Here is a 21042-nt window from a genome sequence, read left to right on the forward strand (position 1 = left end):
TTTTTGGTAAGAGTTTGATGTCGGCGCTTACTCCGAGCTTACTCAGAGCCTACACCAAGCTCATAAGACCTTCACATGAAACACCATAAAAATAAATAAATGCAGCACGGCATTGAGACAATTATAATGAAATTCCTATTTATCATTGTCATTCTTCATTGACCCGTGTCTCCTGGCTCTAATGTTCTGTGTTCCATTAAAAAACAAGTCTTCAGTTTACAACACTCATCTCATCCTGTGTCCATCATAAGTATTTATTAATGAGTGGGATCTCTTGTTCTGACTACTGCCAATAATTATCAGTAGTGTGTGCATTGCAAAGGATGGACAGGAGGAGGGCTGCCGTACCTCGGTCTGAACCATATTCACCCGACGGCTCCGTAGTTCCTGCACACCGTTGTAAATGTCCACAACTCCTTCCTTCTCGGCCATGTCCAGCATAATGTCAATCACGATGAAGCAGCCTGTGCGGCCAGCCCCGGCACTGCGGAGGAAAAATGCTGAGTCATCCCACGGTGCGCCTTACCGGACCGTGCAATAACTGTGCACGTTGTGTCCCCACCTCCATTCGAGCCCGTCATCATTTGAAAATATTCTGCTTCCAAAGCTCAGGCAGTTATTGCTACTTGAGCGAGTACCAAACGCGTCGCATGATGCCCCTATATCAAAATCCAGGCATCAAACCTTCAAGTAATTTTGCCACCAATTGTGAACTGTCTATAGATCAGATAAGTGTCATGTGTAGGAATCGTATAAAGAGAGACAAAGGTATATTTTGGCCAAATCAATTTCCTTCACATCGTGTAGGTGAAATGCGTAAGGCGTTTCTATTCATTTGCACTCCTATCGGTAAACATACGTACATTGGGAATGCATGGAACACAGAATGAATGATTCATTCACTGAAAATGGTCAGTTGATGATTAAAGAAAGAGACAGGACGAGGGAGACTTTTAAACACAAGATTCAATTTTAAACCAATTGGGCTCTCTTCCTCCTCACTCTTGCATGAGATCAGATTTTGTAAACAATAACAAGAACAACAACAACAACCAAGGCCTGACCATCATTACTCATCTCTTTCTTCGTAGTGTCACATCCACATATCAGAAACATTTAGCACTTCTCACTCTTCAGTGAAATAAATCTACAAAATGTTAAAAATTAAACAAATTCTGCTTCTGCACCAAGTGATGCCACTTGGCAGGCGAAGGTGCTTTCAATAATAACAATGGACTTATAACAAATATTGGCATGGCAATATTTTCTCATTAGGTTTCTGCAGCCATGACAGCAAGGCCAATAGTTATTAGACCCCGTGGCTGGTTTTACATTAAGGAGGTTGTGTGCGATTAACGAGCCGTGAACACACGGCGCTTTAAACAAAAACAGGAAGCAATTGGGAAGGAATATTCGAAGAACACAGGAGTGGTAGTTGGCCGGTTGAGAATAACACAGCTTTCATGTCGTGCGCAGATTACGATGGCCGGTTTTCAAAGCCAGAAACAAATGCTATCCGACATGGAGAAATGGGAAACATTTTTCTGAATGACAAGAAACATAATTTCATATTAAAGAAACCCATTTGATTGTTGTAGGACTTGCGAGCTGGGTTGAGCTCGGAAGAAACGGTCCGCCATCTTCGAGGGCAGACAACTTAATGAAGTCAATTTAGAATAAATGTCATCTTGATTATAACAACGGTATACTTCTCGCACTAAGTTCAGCACAGAAAAATCAAAGTGTCACATGTGCAGTGAACCTGCCAGTTGAAAATTTATGAGTTCAAAAGCTATAAAGATGGAATAAACAAAATCTCCAAATAGGTTTTGGATTGCTAAGGAAGAACAGCCACACAGGAACAAGGAATTTTTGGTAATTCCTGCACTAGGCCTTACCTGCAATGTACCACCATTGGGCCAGCTCCAAATGGGTTGGATGTTTTCACCCTGCGCACAAAGGCCAGCAAGCCCGTGGCGTGATATGGGACGCCGTGGTCAGGCCAGCTGGTGAAATGAAACTGCCGTACTTCACGCGCCTCTTGGCTTCCAACCTGCAAGTACACACCACCGAATGGAATGGTACACGTTACTTATTCATCAGAGTAGATAAACTATTAGATTCCCAAAACACAATGTCGTCGATAAGGCATTTGAGCCAAACATGTTACAACATCGTTTTTCAATCAACGGAAACCAGTTTGTGTTCACAATCAACAGATATGTCAATGCTACACCAGCTTGTGTTCCTTCACAATGAAATGATGATGAAGAAAGATTATTTAATAACTCAATGGAAGTAGTTTGAAATGTCAAACCGTTTGTCTAAAGACGAAACCCAAAAAAATCCTTTCAGAGTTCCCAGAACGAGTGCACTCTGCGAGGTTTTCTTTCCAAATGTGCTGCACTTACACGTTTTGACTTTGATGCTGAACAATCGACACCTTTAATTTAATCTAAAAACTCCCAACTCGAACCCCTGACCGTGCTTTTCAGTGTTTCCTCCACCACATGCTGGTAAAGCAGTAATAATAGTGGCCTTAAGTGTACATATGTTCTGAACGTGCAATTCCAAGTTGAGGATCTATCACCTGCACAGTTGGAGACAACATAACAAATTGTAGTCGTTATGACAAAGGCTTCAAAAACCACCACACAATGCTTAAATGCATTCAAAAATTGGTGTGTAGATCGTCGGGAGGATTTGGAATGTGGTGAGATGGAATAGGGTGGAAAGGCACTTCGCTCTCAAGGTCTCTTTCAATCCGAACACAAGTGTTGCCTGTGGCATCGACACCTGTCTTTATACGGAACGCTTCCCCGTGTTGAAATGTCTCATGTACATCGAAGCAGGTCTGCAACTGTTATCTATCTCGGTCGCCAAAAGAGCAAACCAGTTTTGTAAGCACCATCCTCACCCGTTCCAAGTTGAAGGTTCGAATAATGTATTCGGCAAGCATCTCAGTCTCCACCAAGGTGACTTTGATGGGCCCGTACACCTCGCGATCATCGGGCCAGTATCGGCAACATTTAACCTGTGAAAGCACAATGCATCGTACGTGACTCCTGATTTGTCTGCCCTCGGTACTCCACCATTCCTTTTTTTTCTTCTGACTTTTTGAATAAAATGATTTTCTCACCCTAACCTTAACGAATTTTTTCTCACCCTAACCTTAACAGCCCTAACCCTAACAGCCCAAACCCTAACCCTAGATCAACAAGTAGAAAATCCATGAAGAACAGTTCGCTCTGAAATGAAAAAAAAATCTTAAAAAATCACCTGCTGCTTTGTTTTCAATAAATTCCTCCTTGACCCATTGCATTTGGTACATTTGCCTCGAAAGCCCAAATGTCTGTCCAGTTGCACAACCCAGGAAGAAGTATTTGATTTAAGGCCAGAAGCACCCTCTGTAGATCTCTTCAATTTGTTATTAACGTAAAAATGATTAACAGGAGGAATTCCCATGGAGTGCCATGTGGGCGATCAAATGTGGCCGGAAAAGAGCCGGGTGCGGCCATGGTCCCGCAGAGATTTCGAAATGAGATTACATAAACGACCCTCTGGTTTCCACCTTTATCAGACAACTCCCACTGAGGGCAATTAGCAGTGCCAGTCAAACTCTCCAACAGAAATTAAGTTATATTGGAACGGCACACAACACGTCTAGCGTATGGTGCATCTGCGATTCCAATGGCCCACGCCATGCACCAGTTTGAGCCAGTGGGGGTAAAACTCAGAGACGTGAATTAGAATGTCCAGGAACCTTTCTCGACTTGGAAGGGGACCAATTAGCATTGTCTTCATAAAAAATGGGTTAATTATCATTGGAACCCTGAAAACCTATCCAAAACACGAAATTCTCAAAACAGTTTCGGTTGAACAGAAATCCTGGATTGGAAGTTACAAAATTAGAAACAAAACAGCATCCACCAACACCCAGGGATGAATGTTATCTCGGCTTCTGTAGCTTTCCAACTCACCCGTTCTTAGACAGCTTTGTAGTGCAAACACACATACTCCTAACAATCTGACGGAGCTCGGATAACACTAGTACACACAGAGTCAAATTTGAGGGTTATGCTGAGGGTCAGCCGAAAGGACGGTACACAAACTCAAGAACAAGACAAGAAAGCCGAGTTGGCCCGTTAGACATTTGCCAATCTCCTCACTCAATGTGTTTTGTACTGGCTCCACAACACACTTAAAATGAAACAATCAATTTTATAATCAATGAGTATCACGCCGCACATGTCAAACCATCACGGCCACGGTGCCATAAATCAATCCCACCATGCGCGCAGGCCTTTAAATAGGTGACAAGTGCTTGTTGTCATGGTGATCCCCCAAATCGCAATTACAAACGCACAGCGGTGATCACAAAGAAACCTCGAGCAGTATGTGGAATATCCATCTGTACACAGCTCAGAGATCCCCAGGTACATCCTGATACCTCATGACTGTACAGGTTGCAGTTGAGCACCTTGGATCAATCAATTGTAAAAGTGACCCACGAGGCTCCAGGAATGGTATGTCCAATGAGAGAGATCAGAGCTAATGGCTGAAGTGAGGTCAATTCATTTGTTTACCTTCATTTAATTTATCATAAATTCTCACTCGTGATGAAAAACATTTCCAATGCCAAGGCTATGTTTAGTTTGTTATTATTGGGACTTTCCACTGTTTGGTCAAACAAAGTAATACTCACCCGACCAACCTCCACCAGGTTGGTGACCATAATAATGGACGCCGTCTGCTCCTGCCAAACCATGCGCCAGAAATCGCAGATCGTTTCAGGGAGGGGACCTGGAAACGGCAGAAGGAGAATTGTTTGGACAAATTGGTGAAGATAACAAAAGGGGTTATAAATGGAAAAATAGCGCACAGAATGGTACAGGGAAGCTAAGTGCAATGATGATGGAAATGTAGAATAAAGAACTGCCAATAACAGGAGGAAAAAAAAAAAAGATAAGTTGGGTTGGGGATGGGGAAGGGGGAAATTTAAAGGGCAAATTCTTCTTAGGTTTAACATGTGAGGCGATATTTTGAAAAAACAATTTGAAAAACATTTTTAGGTTTCATGATGCACAAAGAAACAATTCAACAACACTCATTCTTACAACACCACTCGTGTCCTGAGAAAAGAGACCATTTGCTCCCTCATGCTCACATCACACAAGATTGCAATGATTAAACACACACACACACACACACACACACACACACACACACACACACACACACACACACACACACACACACACACACACACACACACACACACACACACACACACACACACACACACACACACACACACACACACTGTAAACAGCCTCTTGTTGGCCTTTTATCCATAGACTCCTATAGAGAAGGACTGGAACCTCCCATGCTCGGGGTTTGTAACTTGAGTCTGAAGGATTAACTTGAGTCCGGGGCTAAAATGACTTCTAGAAGGGCTAGAGACACGATCTCAGGATCCATATAGGGGTTTTTGAGGACGGCGAGTTCAATAGTGTCATTTTCAACACCACCTGAGGTCATCTTCAAGGTCCAAATGTCATATTTCAAGGTCAAATGACTGAATTTTGGTATTTTTTGCCCATTTTTGTGTCTAACTCATAAAGGAAAACTTTTGGAAAGTCTATGACAAAACATGATATTGTGCACCTACTGCACCTACTTGCTGATTTCTATCATCGTTAACTAATGTATGTTTTCTTTGTTTCTCTTTCAGAAACTGTCCAGCTGGTGATCTCACAGGATCTTTGTGTTGTTTCCTGCTTTGGCGACAATATGCCACGTCGTTGCAGCTGCTTTGGTTGTAGAGAAAACTATGATGGGACGCCTTATGTAAAGGTCATATCCTTCCCAAAAGATCCTGAGGAGAGGGAGAGATGGATATTGGCAATGCCAAATGAGAAAGAAAGCTTGAGGTGCTTAAAGGAGATATATATTTGTGAGACACATTTCAATTGTGATTGGGTGTCAGTTAGGGGTGGCAAACGACCCAAAGAACCCCCATCAATATTTCCTGGAGTACCGAAATCAGCTTTGAAGCAGGTGACCTCAGCCCCACGCCCAACATCATCTTCATCTCATTTGTCGTAGATGGTAATGAGTACAAAGATTATTGGAGTGATATTCAGAAGGTTTATGAGATTGACCAGACTACTCCTATTTGCTTAACCAAGCTGACGCACACCACTGTTTTCCCCAAGCCCCTTCAACGCCAGAGCGTACCATTGGTATGCCAAGTGTTCAATGACAAGACTGTCACTGCTTTAAAGACCTTCAAGGATTCACTGGGCATCAGCGAAGGCACAATCATCCTCACCCAGATAATGAGTGAGTGGTTCAAGATGATGAACGTGAAAGACCGTTTCTCAGCTATCCATCTGCGCGACGAATCCAGACAGCCTTGGACAGCAGACTGTACAAGTTTCACTAGGCTGGAGCAGGCCTGCCAAATTATATCTACCTGCACATGGCAAGGAGGTGGTGGTCGTAAGTTGAAGCTAACTCAGCAAACTGCTGAAGCCTTCGCTGTGTCCACACTTAATAATGTGGATGCTGCCAAATTGCTTCTGGCAGAGAAAGACTTTGACTACGTTCTTCCTGCTATATTTGCAGATGAAGCCTTGGAAAAGTTTTTCGGCCAAGCCAGGCAAAGAAGCGGTGGAAACTTATACATTGACGTAGTTGACATTATGGCTGCAGCTAAAATTGTAAATTTGCAAACACTCATTAAGCATGACATTATGCCCGAATCTAGTTCTCATGTGATTGATTGCGACAAGAACTGGACAACTTCCATAAATCCAGATGAGCGAAGTGAACTCATTGACGAGATTATTCCTCAAGACACTCAGGATCTCTTGGGGTCTGACGATGCTCTTAAGCATAAAGTAGTTTATTTGGCCGGACACCTTGTTCATAAATATGACGATAGCACTAGTATGGAGGAGATCATTGATGATGAAGATGGTAATGAGGTGTCATCTGAGTTTCTAGATAATTTGAATAGAGGTGGATTGAGTGTGCCGACTATGTCAACCGTCTTTTTTGTACATAATGCCTATAATTTGTATGACAAGACTAAAATGCGTTGCCGATTTCATTTTGCTGAGCTGTTATCCTCTGTAGTTGCAACTTTAGCTAGTAGTAATGCTGCATGTCCTACTTGAGCTAACATTCTATTGAAAGCTCATGTCCTCAATGTAAGTGACAAAGAAAAAGCTTTGGGATGCTTCAGGAGGCAAGAAAAGCTCTCCAACTAGTGATAGACATAGACATATGACAATAAATATCAAAGTTTGACAGCTCTACACACTTACATCTTATTACAATCAGCCATCTCTCACCGTTTGAGTTAGACACAAAAACGGGCAAACAATACCAAAATTCAGTAATTTGACCTTGAAATATGACCTTTTGACCTTGAAGATGACCTAAGTTGGTGTTGAAAATGACACTATTGAACTCGCCGTCCTCAAAAACCCCTATATGGATCCCGAGATCGTGTCTCTAGCCCTTATAGAAGTCATTTTAGCCCCGGACTCAAGTTAATCCTTCAGACTCACGTTACAAGCCCCGAGATCGTGAGGTTCCAGTCCTTCTCTATAGGAGTCTATGCTTTTATCACAAATGTTACAAAAATTTACCCAAAGGAGAAAGTACATGACATTCACAAACGAGATGTACTCCAAAGGAGAAAGTACATGACGTTCACAAACGAGATGTACTCCAAAGGAGAAAGTACATGACGTTCACAAACGAGATGTACTCCAAAGGAGAAAGTACATGACATTCACAAACGAGATGTACTGCAAAGGAGAAAGTACATGACGTTCACAAACGAGATGTACTCCAAAGGAGAAAGTACATGACATTCACAAACGAGATGTACTGCAAAGGAGAAAGTACATGACATTCACAAACGAGATGTACTCCAAAGGAGAAAGTACATGACGTTCACAAACGAGATGTACTCCAAAGGAGAAAGTACATGACATTCAGAAACTAGATGTACTCCAAAGGAGAAAGTACATGACGTTCACAAACGAGATGTACTCCAAAGGAGAAAGTACATGACGTTCACAAACGAGATGTACTCCAAAGGAGAAAGTATATGACGTTCAGAAACTAGATGTACTGCAAAGGAGAAAGTACATGACATTCACAAACGAGATGTACTCCAAAGGAGAAAGTACATGACGTTCACAAACGAGATGTACTCCAAAGGAGAAAGTACATGACGTTCACAAACGAGATGTACTCCAAAGGAGAAAGTACATGACATTCACAAACGAGATCTACTCCAAAGGAGAAAGTACATGACATTCACAAACTAGATGTACTCCAAAGGAGAAAGTACATGACGTTCACAAACGAGATGTACTCCAAAGGAGAAAGTATATGACGTTCAGAAACTAGATGTACTGCAAAGGAGAAAGTACATGACATTCACAAACGAGATGTACTGTATTCTACAGGGTGGAATAAAAAAGGATTTCATGGCAAAAAAAGTACATGACGTTCACAAACGAGATGTACTCCAAAGGAGAAAGTACATGACGTTCACAAACGAGATGTACTCCAAAGGAGAAAGTACATGACATTCACAAACTAGATGTACTCCAAAGGAGAAAGTACATGACATTCACAAACTAGATGTACTCCAAAGGAGAAAGTATATGACGTTCAGAAACTAGATGTACTGCAAAGGAGAAAGTACATGACATTCACAAACGAGATGTACTCCAAAGGAGAAAGTACATGACATTCACAAACTAGATGTACTCCAAAGGAGAAAGTACATGACGTTCACAAACGAGATGTACTCCAAAGGAGAAAGTACATGACGTTCACAAACGAGATGTACTCCAAAGGAGAAAGTACATGACATTCACAAACTAGATGTACTCCAAAGGAGAAAGTACATGACGTTCACAAACGAGATGTACTCCAAAGGAGAAAGTATATGACGTTCACAAACTAGATGTACTGCAAAGGAGAAAGTACATGACGTTCACAAACGAGATTCACTCCAAAGGAGAAAGTACATGACGTTCACAAACGAGATGTACTGTATTCTACAGGGTGGAATAAAAAAGGATTTCATGGCAAAAAAAGTACATGACGTTCACAAACGAGATGTACTCCAAAGGAGAAAGTACATGACGTTCACAAACGAGATGTACTGTATCCTACAGGGTGGAATAAAAAAGGATTTCATGGCAAAAGCAGAACTTCTTACAACTACCTTCACATACGATTTAGTATAATTCCTTATTTGATTAATCTACTGTGTGTATGTGTGTGTGTGTGTGTGTGTGTGTGTGTGTGTGTGTGTGTGTGTGTGTGTGTGTGTGTTTTTCCCATCTTGATTTTAGTGTTTCCATTTTCCACTTTAGGGTTATTATTTTGCAGTTATTGCATTTGTTTACTGGTGTGGTAGTGAAGATGGATGAGGTATGGGTGCTGAATTATATTGATGTTGTTGTTGTACACTGAGTTGAAGATACAAGAACTCAGAATCTACTGTACATATAAAAATAGGGCAATACCCCTGGGTGCTCACCTGGTAGCAGCTGGATAAGAAAACCAGGGAACCACTGGTAGTTGTGGATAACTCACTAAATATTTAACGGAGAAGAAAGCAAATACCTATGAATATTTTTTTTTTCTTAAATGCCGTGAACAAACTTTGGTACATCACGGGTGATGAAGGTTGTGGTGAAGTTTCATCTAAATCGTGTGTGGAGTTTCAGAGAAGAAGTTGCAAGTGTTTGGGGATGGACGGATGGACGGACGGACAACATGGAACTACGTTCCAGGTGAGCTAAAAACGAAAAGCACGGTCTGTCCGTGAGTGAAGCAGTCCGTCCGTCAGTCAGTGAAGCTGTGCGACTATATGCCGATTCATCACATCCTGTTTGAACTCAGTGGAACTCTGACTTCACACACGTACGTCTATTAATCAAGTATAATTAGAATGTACCTTTCAACACTTTAGACTGCTGAGATGCCTTCGACTGTTGAAGTCCGTTAAGACCCCCAAGACCCCCAAAAGACAAAAATGACCCAAAAGTCCCCGAGGACCCAATAGACCCAGATGACCAAAAAGTTCCTGAGGATCCAAAAGATCTAAAAGTCCCTGAAGATGTAAAAGACTCTGAAGACCAAAAATACCCACAAGACCCTGAACACCAAAATACACAAAAGCTACAGAGGACGAAAAAAGACCCCAAAGACCCTGAAAACCCAAAAATTACCAACGACCCAAAATACCCCAAAGATCCACAAATACCCCAAAGACCCAAAATACCCCAAAAAGCCAAAAGTCCCCAAGTACCCAGAAGATGCTGAAGACACAAAAGACCCAGAGGACCAGAAAGACCCTGAGGACTCCAAAGACCCTTTAGACATCTTAGACATTAACACCATTTTGACCCCTGACACCCTTCAGACAGATGAGGAAACTTAGACCCTTGACCACTTGGACCACTTGGACCTTTTTACAAATAAAAAAACCCTTCACAAATAAATTTCAAAGAAACATAATAACACCAACATTACAAATAAATTTGTACAAAATAAATGTTTGTATTATGATTGGTGTAAATGATGATGACACAGCAAATCTGTGACGTCAATCTCTGCAACGACGTGTGGAGAGGCGAGCGCAGCGAGCCGATCCAAGCTGGCTGAGGGATAAAACGACTTCACACATTCCCGAAAATATATCAAAATAATAATAAACTGCATTTCCAACAGTAAGTGCAGTCAAAGTGAGTTATTTGGCAGTAATGCTCAAAGCTCCAAGTTTAAATGTTTTCAAAGCACTCAGATAAATTAAATCAAAACGTAAAGAATATAAATTAGTCTCTTGGTGAAACTTTGAAAGGGATTGATGTGAAAGCTTTTTGTTACGTGACCTGGAGAGAGTTGGACATGCAAAAATCATGTTTAAATCTCGAACAAAATCATCAGAGTTCACCTTACATCAGAGGATGGCAAACCCAAGATGAAAATGTTTGAATACATCGTCTGAACGTGAACCATTACCTTGTGTGGCGATATATTGCTTTGTTCGATGATATCCCTTCAAAAACACAAAGAGCGAAACATGAAATGAATAAAAAAAATATGTTCACTTCATGCAAACAAACACAAAAATCATAATTCATTACAATCATATGACTGTAGTATAATCTCTACAAATAGTGTGTGCATGTGTGTGTTTGTGTGTATATATATATATAAAAATTTTTGGTGAGAAGGAGAAGGAAAAGAACACAGATTTACCCGTGCATAGTGCTTTAACCCCTACTTTCCACCCCCTGTGCCTGTCCCCGTCCTCATGTCCCGCTCCACCCCTCCTTTGCCCCATTTGTCCTGATGTCCCTTCCCGCTAGAAATGTCACACACAATGACAGGCTTTGACAGGCCCCTCTGCTAATTTTTTTTTTGGGGGGAGGGGGGGTGGTGAAGAAGGGAAGAACAAATTTACCCATGCGAAGAGTGCTTTAAGCTCAGCGTTGCCCAGGTAAAAAAGGAAATTGTAATAACTTCTGCCACCATCACCAGGTGACGCTTCGTGGTACAAATTTACATCAATAATTTACACTCCTTTACTTTGTATATCTTCCCTTTGCTTAATTGAGTCTCATCACTATTTTACACATGCTTCCTGTATACACTGAAACACTTCCAGGAATATTGTGCCAAATATCTTGCAGTAGATTCCACAGTTCTGTAAGGTTAGTTGGGCTCCTCTTGTTCTTCTGCGTTCCCAAGTAATCCCATATGGCCTCGACGGGGCTCGTGTCTGGAATCTAGGGTGGTCATTCTAATACCTGGAGCACACCAGCTGTAACCTTGTTCTCCAAATACTGTTTTAGGATACTGAAAGTGTGTTTGGGTCATTATCTTTTTGGAAAATGAATCCACTTCTGATGAAACGATTTTCAATCGGAACTGCATGGTGCTGCAGTATCTGCTTGGACTTCTCTCTTTTTTGGCGTCACATTGATTTTGACAAGCTTTCCCACACCAAAAGCTGAGATACAACCTCAGTCAGTTACAGAGCCTCCCCGAGTTTAGCAGTAGGCCACAAACAATGAATGTCTTAGCATTCTGTGGGTCTTCGGCGTTCCAACTGGCGACTCTTGGATCCAAAAAGGTGAAACTTCAATTAATTAGACCAGAGTACCCGATTCCGTTGTTCAGTCACCCAATGTTGGTGTTGTCTTACAAATTCCAGTCTTTTCACGTTATTCTGTAGTCTCAGCAGTGTTTTTTGCTGCAACCCTGCAATGAAGATCTGCTGCAATCAGCCTTCTGCACACAGTGCTGGATGAGATGCTAATGTTCAGGCCTACTGTCATTTCATTTGTCAGCTGCTGACTTCATTTTCTTTGATGACATAAGCTGAGCAACTTCAAGTGCTTGTCTTGCCTTATGGAGGTTCTTCTGGGTTTTCTTGGCATTTTCTTGTCTTGTACTGAACCAGCTTATTTCATGCATTGCAAAGTGTACCTCACATCATTGGAGGAGATCAAAGGGCTTCTCACTTGCCAGTGAGAGGCATAGAATTGTAGTACATGATCAGACTAACAGAGATTCCCTCCTAAAATTAATGGACATTTCGTGATTTGGGCCTCATCACTTTAGTGGTCATCCTTGGTCAGATCAAATAGTGACAGTTTTCATTGGGTGGGTTATTCATTAACATGATGTGTCCAATATTCTCCCCTTCTGTGTGGTTCACAAGAAGTACTTGGTGGCAGTTTGATAATAGAGAACGTGTTCTCCATTAACAAACATAAATGGAGGACGTGTTTTAGGACATATTCTCTTGGGTACCATTGGATTTGATGCAGTAAATTGCGATTAAAACACAAGGCAAACCAACCAGTGATTGAATAGCATCATGACAGCTAGATAACCAGGTCAGGTCAGGTATGGGAGCATGTGCCAGAACAGCGCGTCGCTGCGTCCACTTTCCGCCGGTACTCCAGGGGCCTCCGTCTGGCCATCCCCCAGGCAGATGCCAGGCCCATCCCCATCTCCTTGAGATGATGGTCAACCTGCTGCAACCACGAGGCACATGGTCGGCCCACTGGCCTCCTCCACTCATGAGACTCCCTCGCTGAGAGAATCTGGTGAGCAGGATCAGCGTCAGGAAAACGAGCCACATGTCCATACAGCCGCAACTGACGCTCACGGACTATGCAGGTAACAGATCTCATCCGAGTCTCTCTCTCAGCAACCGCTCGTTGGACACAAAATCCGACCAGCGATAGCCAAGGATTCTCCGAAGAGACCTGGTACCAAAGGAATTAAGTCTCCGTCTCAGATCCTTGGTCAGAGTCCAAGTCTCGCATCCATAGAGCAAGACTGGAAGTACCAAGGACCTGAAGACTCGGACTTTCGTCCTCCCGCACAGGTACCGGCAGCGCCACACCCCATGATCCAGTGAATCCATGACTCCCCAGGCCCGACCCAGACGTCTATTGACCTCTGACTCACAGCCAGCAGAGACATGAATATCACTGCCAAGGTAAGTGAATCTCTCCACGACCTCAACATCCTCACCACAAACAGACACAGACAGGACAGCAGCATCCAAGATGTCACCGAAAGTCTGGATCTTAGTTTTGACCCAAGAAACCCGTAATCCCAGCGGCTCCGACTCCTCATTCAGCACCTCGAGAGCCCCCAAAAGGATGTCTAAAGTCTCTGCAAAGATGATTGCATCATCTGCAAAATCAAGGTCCGAGATCTTGACATTCCCAAACGATTCACCGCAGCTTGATCTCTCCGACATCCTCCCTAAAATCCAGTCCATACAAGTGCTGAAAAGCGTGGGGGCCAGTACACACCCCTGACGAACACCAGTAACAACTGGAAATAAGTCAGAGATGGTACCACCACACTTCACAGCACTCTCAGTACCAGAGTAGAGTTCAGACATCAGATCGATCAGTTTTGGTGGCACCCCACGAAGACCATGAATTCTCCAGAGGACATCCCGATTCACTGAATCGAACGCTTTACAGAGATCAACATAGGCTGCAAGCAGCCCCTGCCGAAACTCTCATCTGCGTTCGGTGAGGACACGAAGAGCAAGGATACGGTCAATCGTTGACATCTTTTGTGTAAAGCCTGACTGCTCTGGACGCTGGTGCTCAAGCAGATGGTGGCGAACCCTATCAAGAATTATCCCAGCAAAGACCTTGCCCGGCACTGAGAGCAGCGTCACCCCTCGGTAGTTGTTGCAGTCTTGGCGATCACCCTTCCCTTTCCAGAGAGGGACAACAAGGCCCCTCTTCCAGTCAGTTGGGATGATGCCTGTGTTCCAGGCAGAGCACAAAACTGCATGCAACGACACGAGTGCAGCATTTCCACCAGCCTTGAGAAGTTCGGCATGGATGCCACAGATCCCTGGAGCTTTGCCCCGTTTCAACTGGTTCACCGCAGCCCGTGTTTCCACAAGCGAAGGTGGATCACAGTTGATTCGAGGGTCAGCAACAGAGATTGTAACACCCTTGACGTCCAACTCGACAGCTGGGGGATCAGCCTGGTACAACCGCTCACAGTAACCGGCCCAGCAGGCCTTCACTTCAGACTCCTCTGTCAAGAGCCTACCACTCTCTGCTCGAACTGCAGTGCTCCGAGGGATGGGCTTGGATGAACGTAATGCGCGAATTCCCCTGTAAGCGGGATGAGAATCACCTGTACACAGGTGATGCTCTACCCCCTCACAGATTCCTCGCACATAGGCCTCCTTGTCCACCCTCAGTGCACGTACAGTTTTACGCCTCAGCTCCCTGAACAGCTCAGCTCTGCCATTCAGCCTGGCCCTGCGACTCTGGTCAATGGTATCCAGTGTCCCTTGAGAGACAAAATTCTTCTTTGCCCTGCGGTGAGCTCCAAGACATCCACCGGCAAGATCAAGGAAGGTGGTCTTGAAGGCGCTCCACAACTCTTCAGGACCCCCCAAAGCACCCACACCCCCCAATTGTCCACTTAGCCTGTTCGCAAACACCTCAGCTACTCTCTCATCCCTGAGCTTGCCAACATCCAGCCTAGGCTGGGATGGTACCATTCTCCAAGAATTAAGGTGAAGCTTTAGAGTTGCTACAACAAGCCTGTGGTCAGTATTGAGGAACTGAGCACTCCGGTAGACCCTGCAGTTCTGGATCATCCTCCAACGACCGTCAATGAGGACATGGTCAATCTCCTTTGCCACACCGCCAGCGTTGGAATACCAAGTCCAGCGATGAGCTTGTGGGCGCTGAAACCATGAACCAGCCACCCTAAGTCCATGACTTCTTGCAAAGTCAAGGAACTTAGTGCTATTCTGGTTCATAGTTCCTGACCCATGGGGACCAACACACACCTCATAACCATCCCTATCAGTTCCAGTTGATGCATTGAAATCCCCCAAGACTAGAAGTGTATCTCGTCTGGGGCACTGATCAACCACAGACTCGAGTGTGGCGTAGAATGCATCCTTCACGGTGAGATCACTCGCCTCAGTCGGAGCATAAACAGAGACCAGGGAAATGACACCTAAGGAGTGACGAATCCTTAATCTCATAATACGCTCGTTGACCGGTGTTACCTCAATTATCATTGGGATCAGCTTATTGGACACAGCTACAGCAACTCCTTGGGCATGGTAACCATCAGAGCGACCAGACCAATAGTAGGTGTAACCACCCACCATTATCTCGCCGCAATCCGGTCTCCGAACCTCAGAGAGAGCTGCAATCCCGATGTCCAAACGCTTGAGCTCAGATGATAACAGAGACAGGTGATCATTCTCTCTTTGGGATAGGACATTCCAGGCACCCACCCGAAGGGAACGCCTCAGGTTAACCCAAGGAGACCGCCGTCTGGTGGACGACACCTCAGCACCACTCCGACACACTCTCCCACAATCTGACCCAGGGATGTTACCCCATGGTTCCCTCCTATCATCAAAGATTTGGGGTCCCGAAGGCTTTGCCCCAATCCCGTCATCCGGTGAGCTGCCCTGCGAAGGGAAGCTGCACAGGAGGTACTCCCACGGAGTGGGTTTTCAGATTTTTTTGCGTTTTGCGGAATGAAGGGTTTTACGGTGGCCGGAGTGCAAATCCTGCCACCAACCTCCTAATAAGAAGTAACCCAACTGCAGGAGGACGTCCGCAGACACAGTTGCGCACTAGATATGGATGGCCGTTGGCTCACAAGGAGCTCCTCCGCCCTTTGACATGTTTTGTTTTTAATCCTGCTGGGTGTCCATATCCAAACACCCTCCTCACCAGAAAACCTGTTGGGGGAGACGGTTTAGTCGCCGACAACCCGACCATGGAACAGGTTAGTACAGGTTTACATGGTACCTGTAGCAGGTCACAGATCGAACCTGACCTGACATAACCAGGTATGCAAATAACTTTCCTGGAAAACAGAGGCACGAATAAAAGTTTAAATAGAGGAGGAAGAAGAAGAAGAGGAACAATTGATCACAATTATGGTTCGACTATAATGGTTGGAGTGGGTAACGGTTAAAGTATCCGTTCTGGGTCTGAAAGGTTGGCGGTTAGATCGAGAATCCAGCAGAGTTAGGGCAAAGACTTCAAAATTGGTACGTGCTGCTTCCTCACTTGATGCTCAGCATTTAAAGGAGAGAATATGGAGAAACCCCGTGGGTTGGTGCCCATGGGGAGGAGGAAATTGCTCCTCAATTGTCCCACTGGGTGCTAGCTTGGCGTGGTAAGTTAGGTCATTTCCCCCAAGCTCAGTGGCTGTTTATCTGCAGTCAAGTCCAGTGTTGTCCCATGTATGTTTGTGCATTGTTTGTGTTGCAACCCCTCCATAAGCCTTAGATTCTGTAGAAAGAAAAAATGAATAAGGAGTGGGAGGATTCGAAGTGAAGAGTAAGCAATGTCCTGCACACTTGTATATCATTAGTGATAATGGAAAGAGAAAGAGGGAGACAGCAAGTGGATGAAGAAAAGGAAAATGAGATGCAAAGATAATGATGAGGATAGAAAGAGTCAATAAAGGAAGGAAGAGAAGTGAAAGAGTAGAGAAATAGATTTCTCACATCCATGTAACTGGCGTTGATGTAGTCTGAATTCGGGTCTCCATTGACAGTCTCAAGGACGGCACGCGAATGATCATCTGCAGAGAAGACCGTGGAAGGCATCACAAAGGTGCATTGTCTCCATTAACTTCACTGGTGAGCTGAATGGATGACCCACAATTTCGAGTGACAAACCAAAGGTTAAAACATACAGTGGGGCTTGAGGATTTGGGTTAAGAGCATCCTATAAAGGATCAAATTAATCAAAGATGACTCATTAATGGGGAGGCGTTGTGCTGTTATTCATTAAGCAATCATTGAAGAATTGCTACTTCGGGACGTGGATTTGAGAAAGGAGTTTTAACAAACCTACTCAAAAAGCAAAATTCGAACTTGTTATTGAAAAAAAACTGAGCAGGCATGGAGAGCGAATTAAAAAACCCTCGAAGCAACAAATGAGTTGTTTGACCTTTTATTGTATTTCATCAACAATGAGCCTTTCCACATTAATTGCAAGAATTGTAATATGGCCGAGCTGTACATTAAATCATTATTTTGATGTAAACATTTACAAATCCATGCCCAAACTAGAACAGCACTTGGGAGAGCATATTCCTCTGCCAGGCTGAACAGTTTTGGTTTTGTATCCCACTGATAGGTCGGATCTGCATCAGGACCTTAATCAAATCAAATCAGCTTGTTCTTGTCACCTACCCAACTCATCCACCAAGTTTCATCTGAATCTGTCCATAATTGTTCGAGATATCATGCGATATATATCGTTTTTGGCCCAATATTTCAATTGTGAAGAATCACTTAAAATTATCCGGATCTTCACTAAAATCGAATAAATTTGTCCTTGTCACATACTCAACCTATCCACCAAGTTTTGTCCAAATCTGTTCATAACTTTTTGAGATGTCACGCTCACAGACAGACAAACAGACAGACAGGGGTGAAAACGTAACCACCATCCACCTTCGGGGGTGTAAAATAAATGGTCATGGAAGTTCACAGCTGGGTCGGGATTCAACCACAAGCGAGATTCAACCCCAAGTTCAAAATCTCAGAACAATAGCGAACAGAGTTCTGTTTTCCTTGCACTCTTGGGGAGTCGTTCAACAATGCCTGACAGAAAGTCACACAGCGAGCCGGGGGCCGACCAGAGACTTGCTGGCTTGAAGACAACAAACAATCAGAGCCTTCAAAACTTGGAAGGTATGCAGACGGTGGGAGACTAAGTTCATGGTCTTTGATTGTTGTATCCAAGACAAACACAACAGCATGTAGGCTGGCACGCAGACAGCAAAATGACAAGAGATGGACAAGGACACTGCTGTGATTAACCGACTGATGAACATTCTGACAACTTGTCAAAAGCCACTCTTTATCAGCATTTTCTTTCACTTGAACATCCCCCAAGCCCACCCTCCCCCCAGCCAAACCCCCCTCCCTCACCCATGCTTACACGCGATGATGTTTCCATAGCGATTCTTGCTGCGATTCTCCTCTCGTTTTGCAACCGACCAGGAGGCCAATTGGCCTTCAAAGAAGCTCTGAGGAAAGGAAGGAAGAGGTTGTGGTGAGTTGGCTATAATACCATATACTTATTCAAACGAAACTACTACATCAGGAGTTCTTCCGCATGAAAGCACAGCCTGCTGCCTTGAAGTCACAACAATTTAAAGAATCAGGGTGTAATGTCTCTAAAAGGTCTGAATGTCACCACGAGTCAAGTGCATGTGATAAAGGCAGTTTAAATGTTTGACGTCACACAAAGAGAAGAAACCACACAGGTTGGCAGGGCCTGGAGCATGACCAGGGTGAAGCTATAAGACAGTTGAAGTAGCAAACGCGTGGGAAAATCTGAGAGAAAGACAAAATGAAAAGAATAAAGAGGAAGTTTACGTTTAAGCAAGAGAAAATGTATCACTTTGGAAAGCTTTATGATATTTTTCCTTAAAGGTCCCCTGACATGAAAAATAAACTTGTTATTTATATATTAACTTGACCTTCCTAGTGAAGAAATCACCCATGTTTTATTTTAATCAAAAATGGGATAATTAGACCAATATTTCGAACATTTCTAGTGCTTTTCACAACTTGCTATGCCCAGCCCCTAAAAAATGGACTTCAGCGAATCGCAGCGTGACGTCACATACAGTAACTCGCACAGAGTGGATTGACTCGAGATGTCGCGTGCCTTACAAAGTACCTACAAATGCATTGTGCACATGTTAATGCAATCTCTGTGATCGTCTTAATTCCAGTGATTGTTTCGCGAAAGTTTTAAATAGTTTTCGCCGTACTTTCGAAAATGTCTGCAAGATCTATCGTAGCAGGATGCAGCAATACAAGCAAAGACGGTGTAAGCCTTCATGTATTCCCGAAAGATGATAATCGTCGGAGAATATGGACATCTAAAGTGAAGTTGACGAGGGGAAACTGGAAATGCCCCAGTGACAAGAGCGTCATTTGCAGCGCCTACTTCGAAGACAGTGACTTTGAGCACGGGCTCTATTCATCGCTCTATTCATCCCTCTATTCATCCCAACCCCTCATTCCTCACACACAGAGGCAAGAAATTCTGCTTCTGAGCCGTGTATGCACAACAATCACGAGGCAATTATTTATCCCTTTACTTCCTTGTCGTAGTCGTATGCAAATCCAATAGATGTATGCACAATAAAGGGTTATACCATGTGGACCACAAAATATAAAATGTGACTGTTGAACGTTTCCATTAAAAAAAAAAATTACAGGGACATACAAGTAAAATACTAAAGATTAATATTGCATTATTTCAAGGCGCAAGGAGATAATTTTAAAATCAAACAATGTGAAAAACCTGCACCCACATTTTGCAGCTTATTGAATTGTTCGTTGAAACCAGCCTGCTGGGATAGGTACGATTCCACATACACGCAAGCCAGGTATGGCTGCACTCGACATACATGGGTTTATTCTAAAGTGAAGGTACTGCTTCCATTGGCTTGCTATTCATTAACATTTAGCCAAAATGCTGTAATAAAAGGAAAGGGAAAATATGTTGGCACAACTATGAAAGAGAAATTTATCTGTCCTATGATACGGCCTCAGAGCCTCGGGACTCTTACGCATTGACTTGTACATTGTGTGCATGGTAATACAAGTTACTTGTCAATTCGAGAGTCTTGACGAGTCCGATAAATCCGTCGTCCGTCCGACTAGTCCGATAAATCTGACGTGCCTTAGCTTTCTTTTATTATTCTCTTTTCTTCATTGTTTTCCACTGGCGCGACATTACGACAGTAGGAATAAAATAAATAAAAATGCAACAGAACGTCAGATTTATTGGACTACTCTAGACAATTGTATCTTAAGGTGTGTTCCGCACACAAGTTTTCATTGTATCCGGACAGCGAGATTGCTTCGTTTTATGCGCGGAGAGATACGGCCGATGACATGCGCCGGCTTTGCTTGTGATTAATTCGCCGCGAAGCAACATGTCCGCTGCGCTGTGCTGTTCACGTCACATCACTAAAATATTTCTGATATCGAGCAGTATGCAAGTCGAATTTACATTATTGAATTACGAGTAGGATTTAGTCTAACCAGTTGTTATTTCCGAGTCTTCCTTCGATATCCTCCCGATCATCATGAACTCCGGGAATTTCATCACCAGTTTCCTCTGCTTGTCCTGCTTCGGGCTCGAACTGCTAAGGCCGTATTTCATTTCCAGGTGCCTGAACTTCACCTCCTGCGACTACGTAATCCGACAATTCTCCATCTGATTCAGACCAAAATCTTTCATTTCTCTCACACTCACTGTCGCTACCAGACAAATCAAAGTCCACGTCATCCATTATTCAAAACCAAATGTTCGATTTTTTTTAAAGCAAAAACGAACGAAGCGATTGAGTCGATCAATCGAATGTGGAAACACAAAGGAAGCCAATAGAATCAAGTCGACCACCAACCCGAGA

At 43.5% G+C, this 21042-nt stretch overlaps 1 protein-coding gene across 8 annotated transcripts in view; it reads right to left on the reverse strand.

The window, feature by feature from the left end:
* The window catches only part of LOC147013237 (receptor-type tyrosine-protein phosphatase mu-like), a 363240-nt gene that overhangs the window by 79346 nt on the left and 262852 nt on the right, over nt 1-21042 (reverse strand). For all 8 annotated transcript variants that reach the window (XM_085854911.1, XM_085854910.1, XM_085854908.1 and 5 more), the window contains 7 exons: nt 18546-18633; nt 17099-17175; nt 11068-11104; nt 4706-4803; nt 2918-3034; nt 1899-2053; nt 349-484 (listed from right to left, as the gene is read on the reverse strand). In XM_085854911.1, coding sequence (XP_085711037.1) covers nt 349-484; nt 1899-2053; nt 2918-3034; nt 4706-4803; nt 11068-11104; nt 17099-17175; nt 18546-18633 — 708 coding nt within the window. The remainder of the gene's footprint in view (nt 1-348; nt 485-1898; nt 2054-2917; nt 3035-4705; nt 4804-11067; nt 11105-17098; nt 17176-18545; nt 18634-21042) is intronic.

Source organism: Eptatretus burgeri, chromosome 14, assembly GCF_056783735.1.
Source record: "Eptatretus burgeri isolate ZD-2024b chromosome 14, Ebu_testis_v1, whole genome shotgun sequence".
In the NCBI taxonomy this organism is placed as follows: domain Eukaryota; kingdom Metazoa; phylum Chordata; class Myxini; order Myxiniformes; family Myxinidae; genus Eptatretus; species Eptatretus burgeri.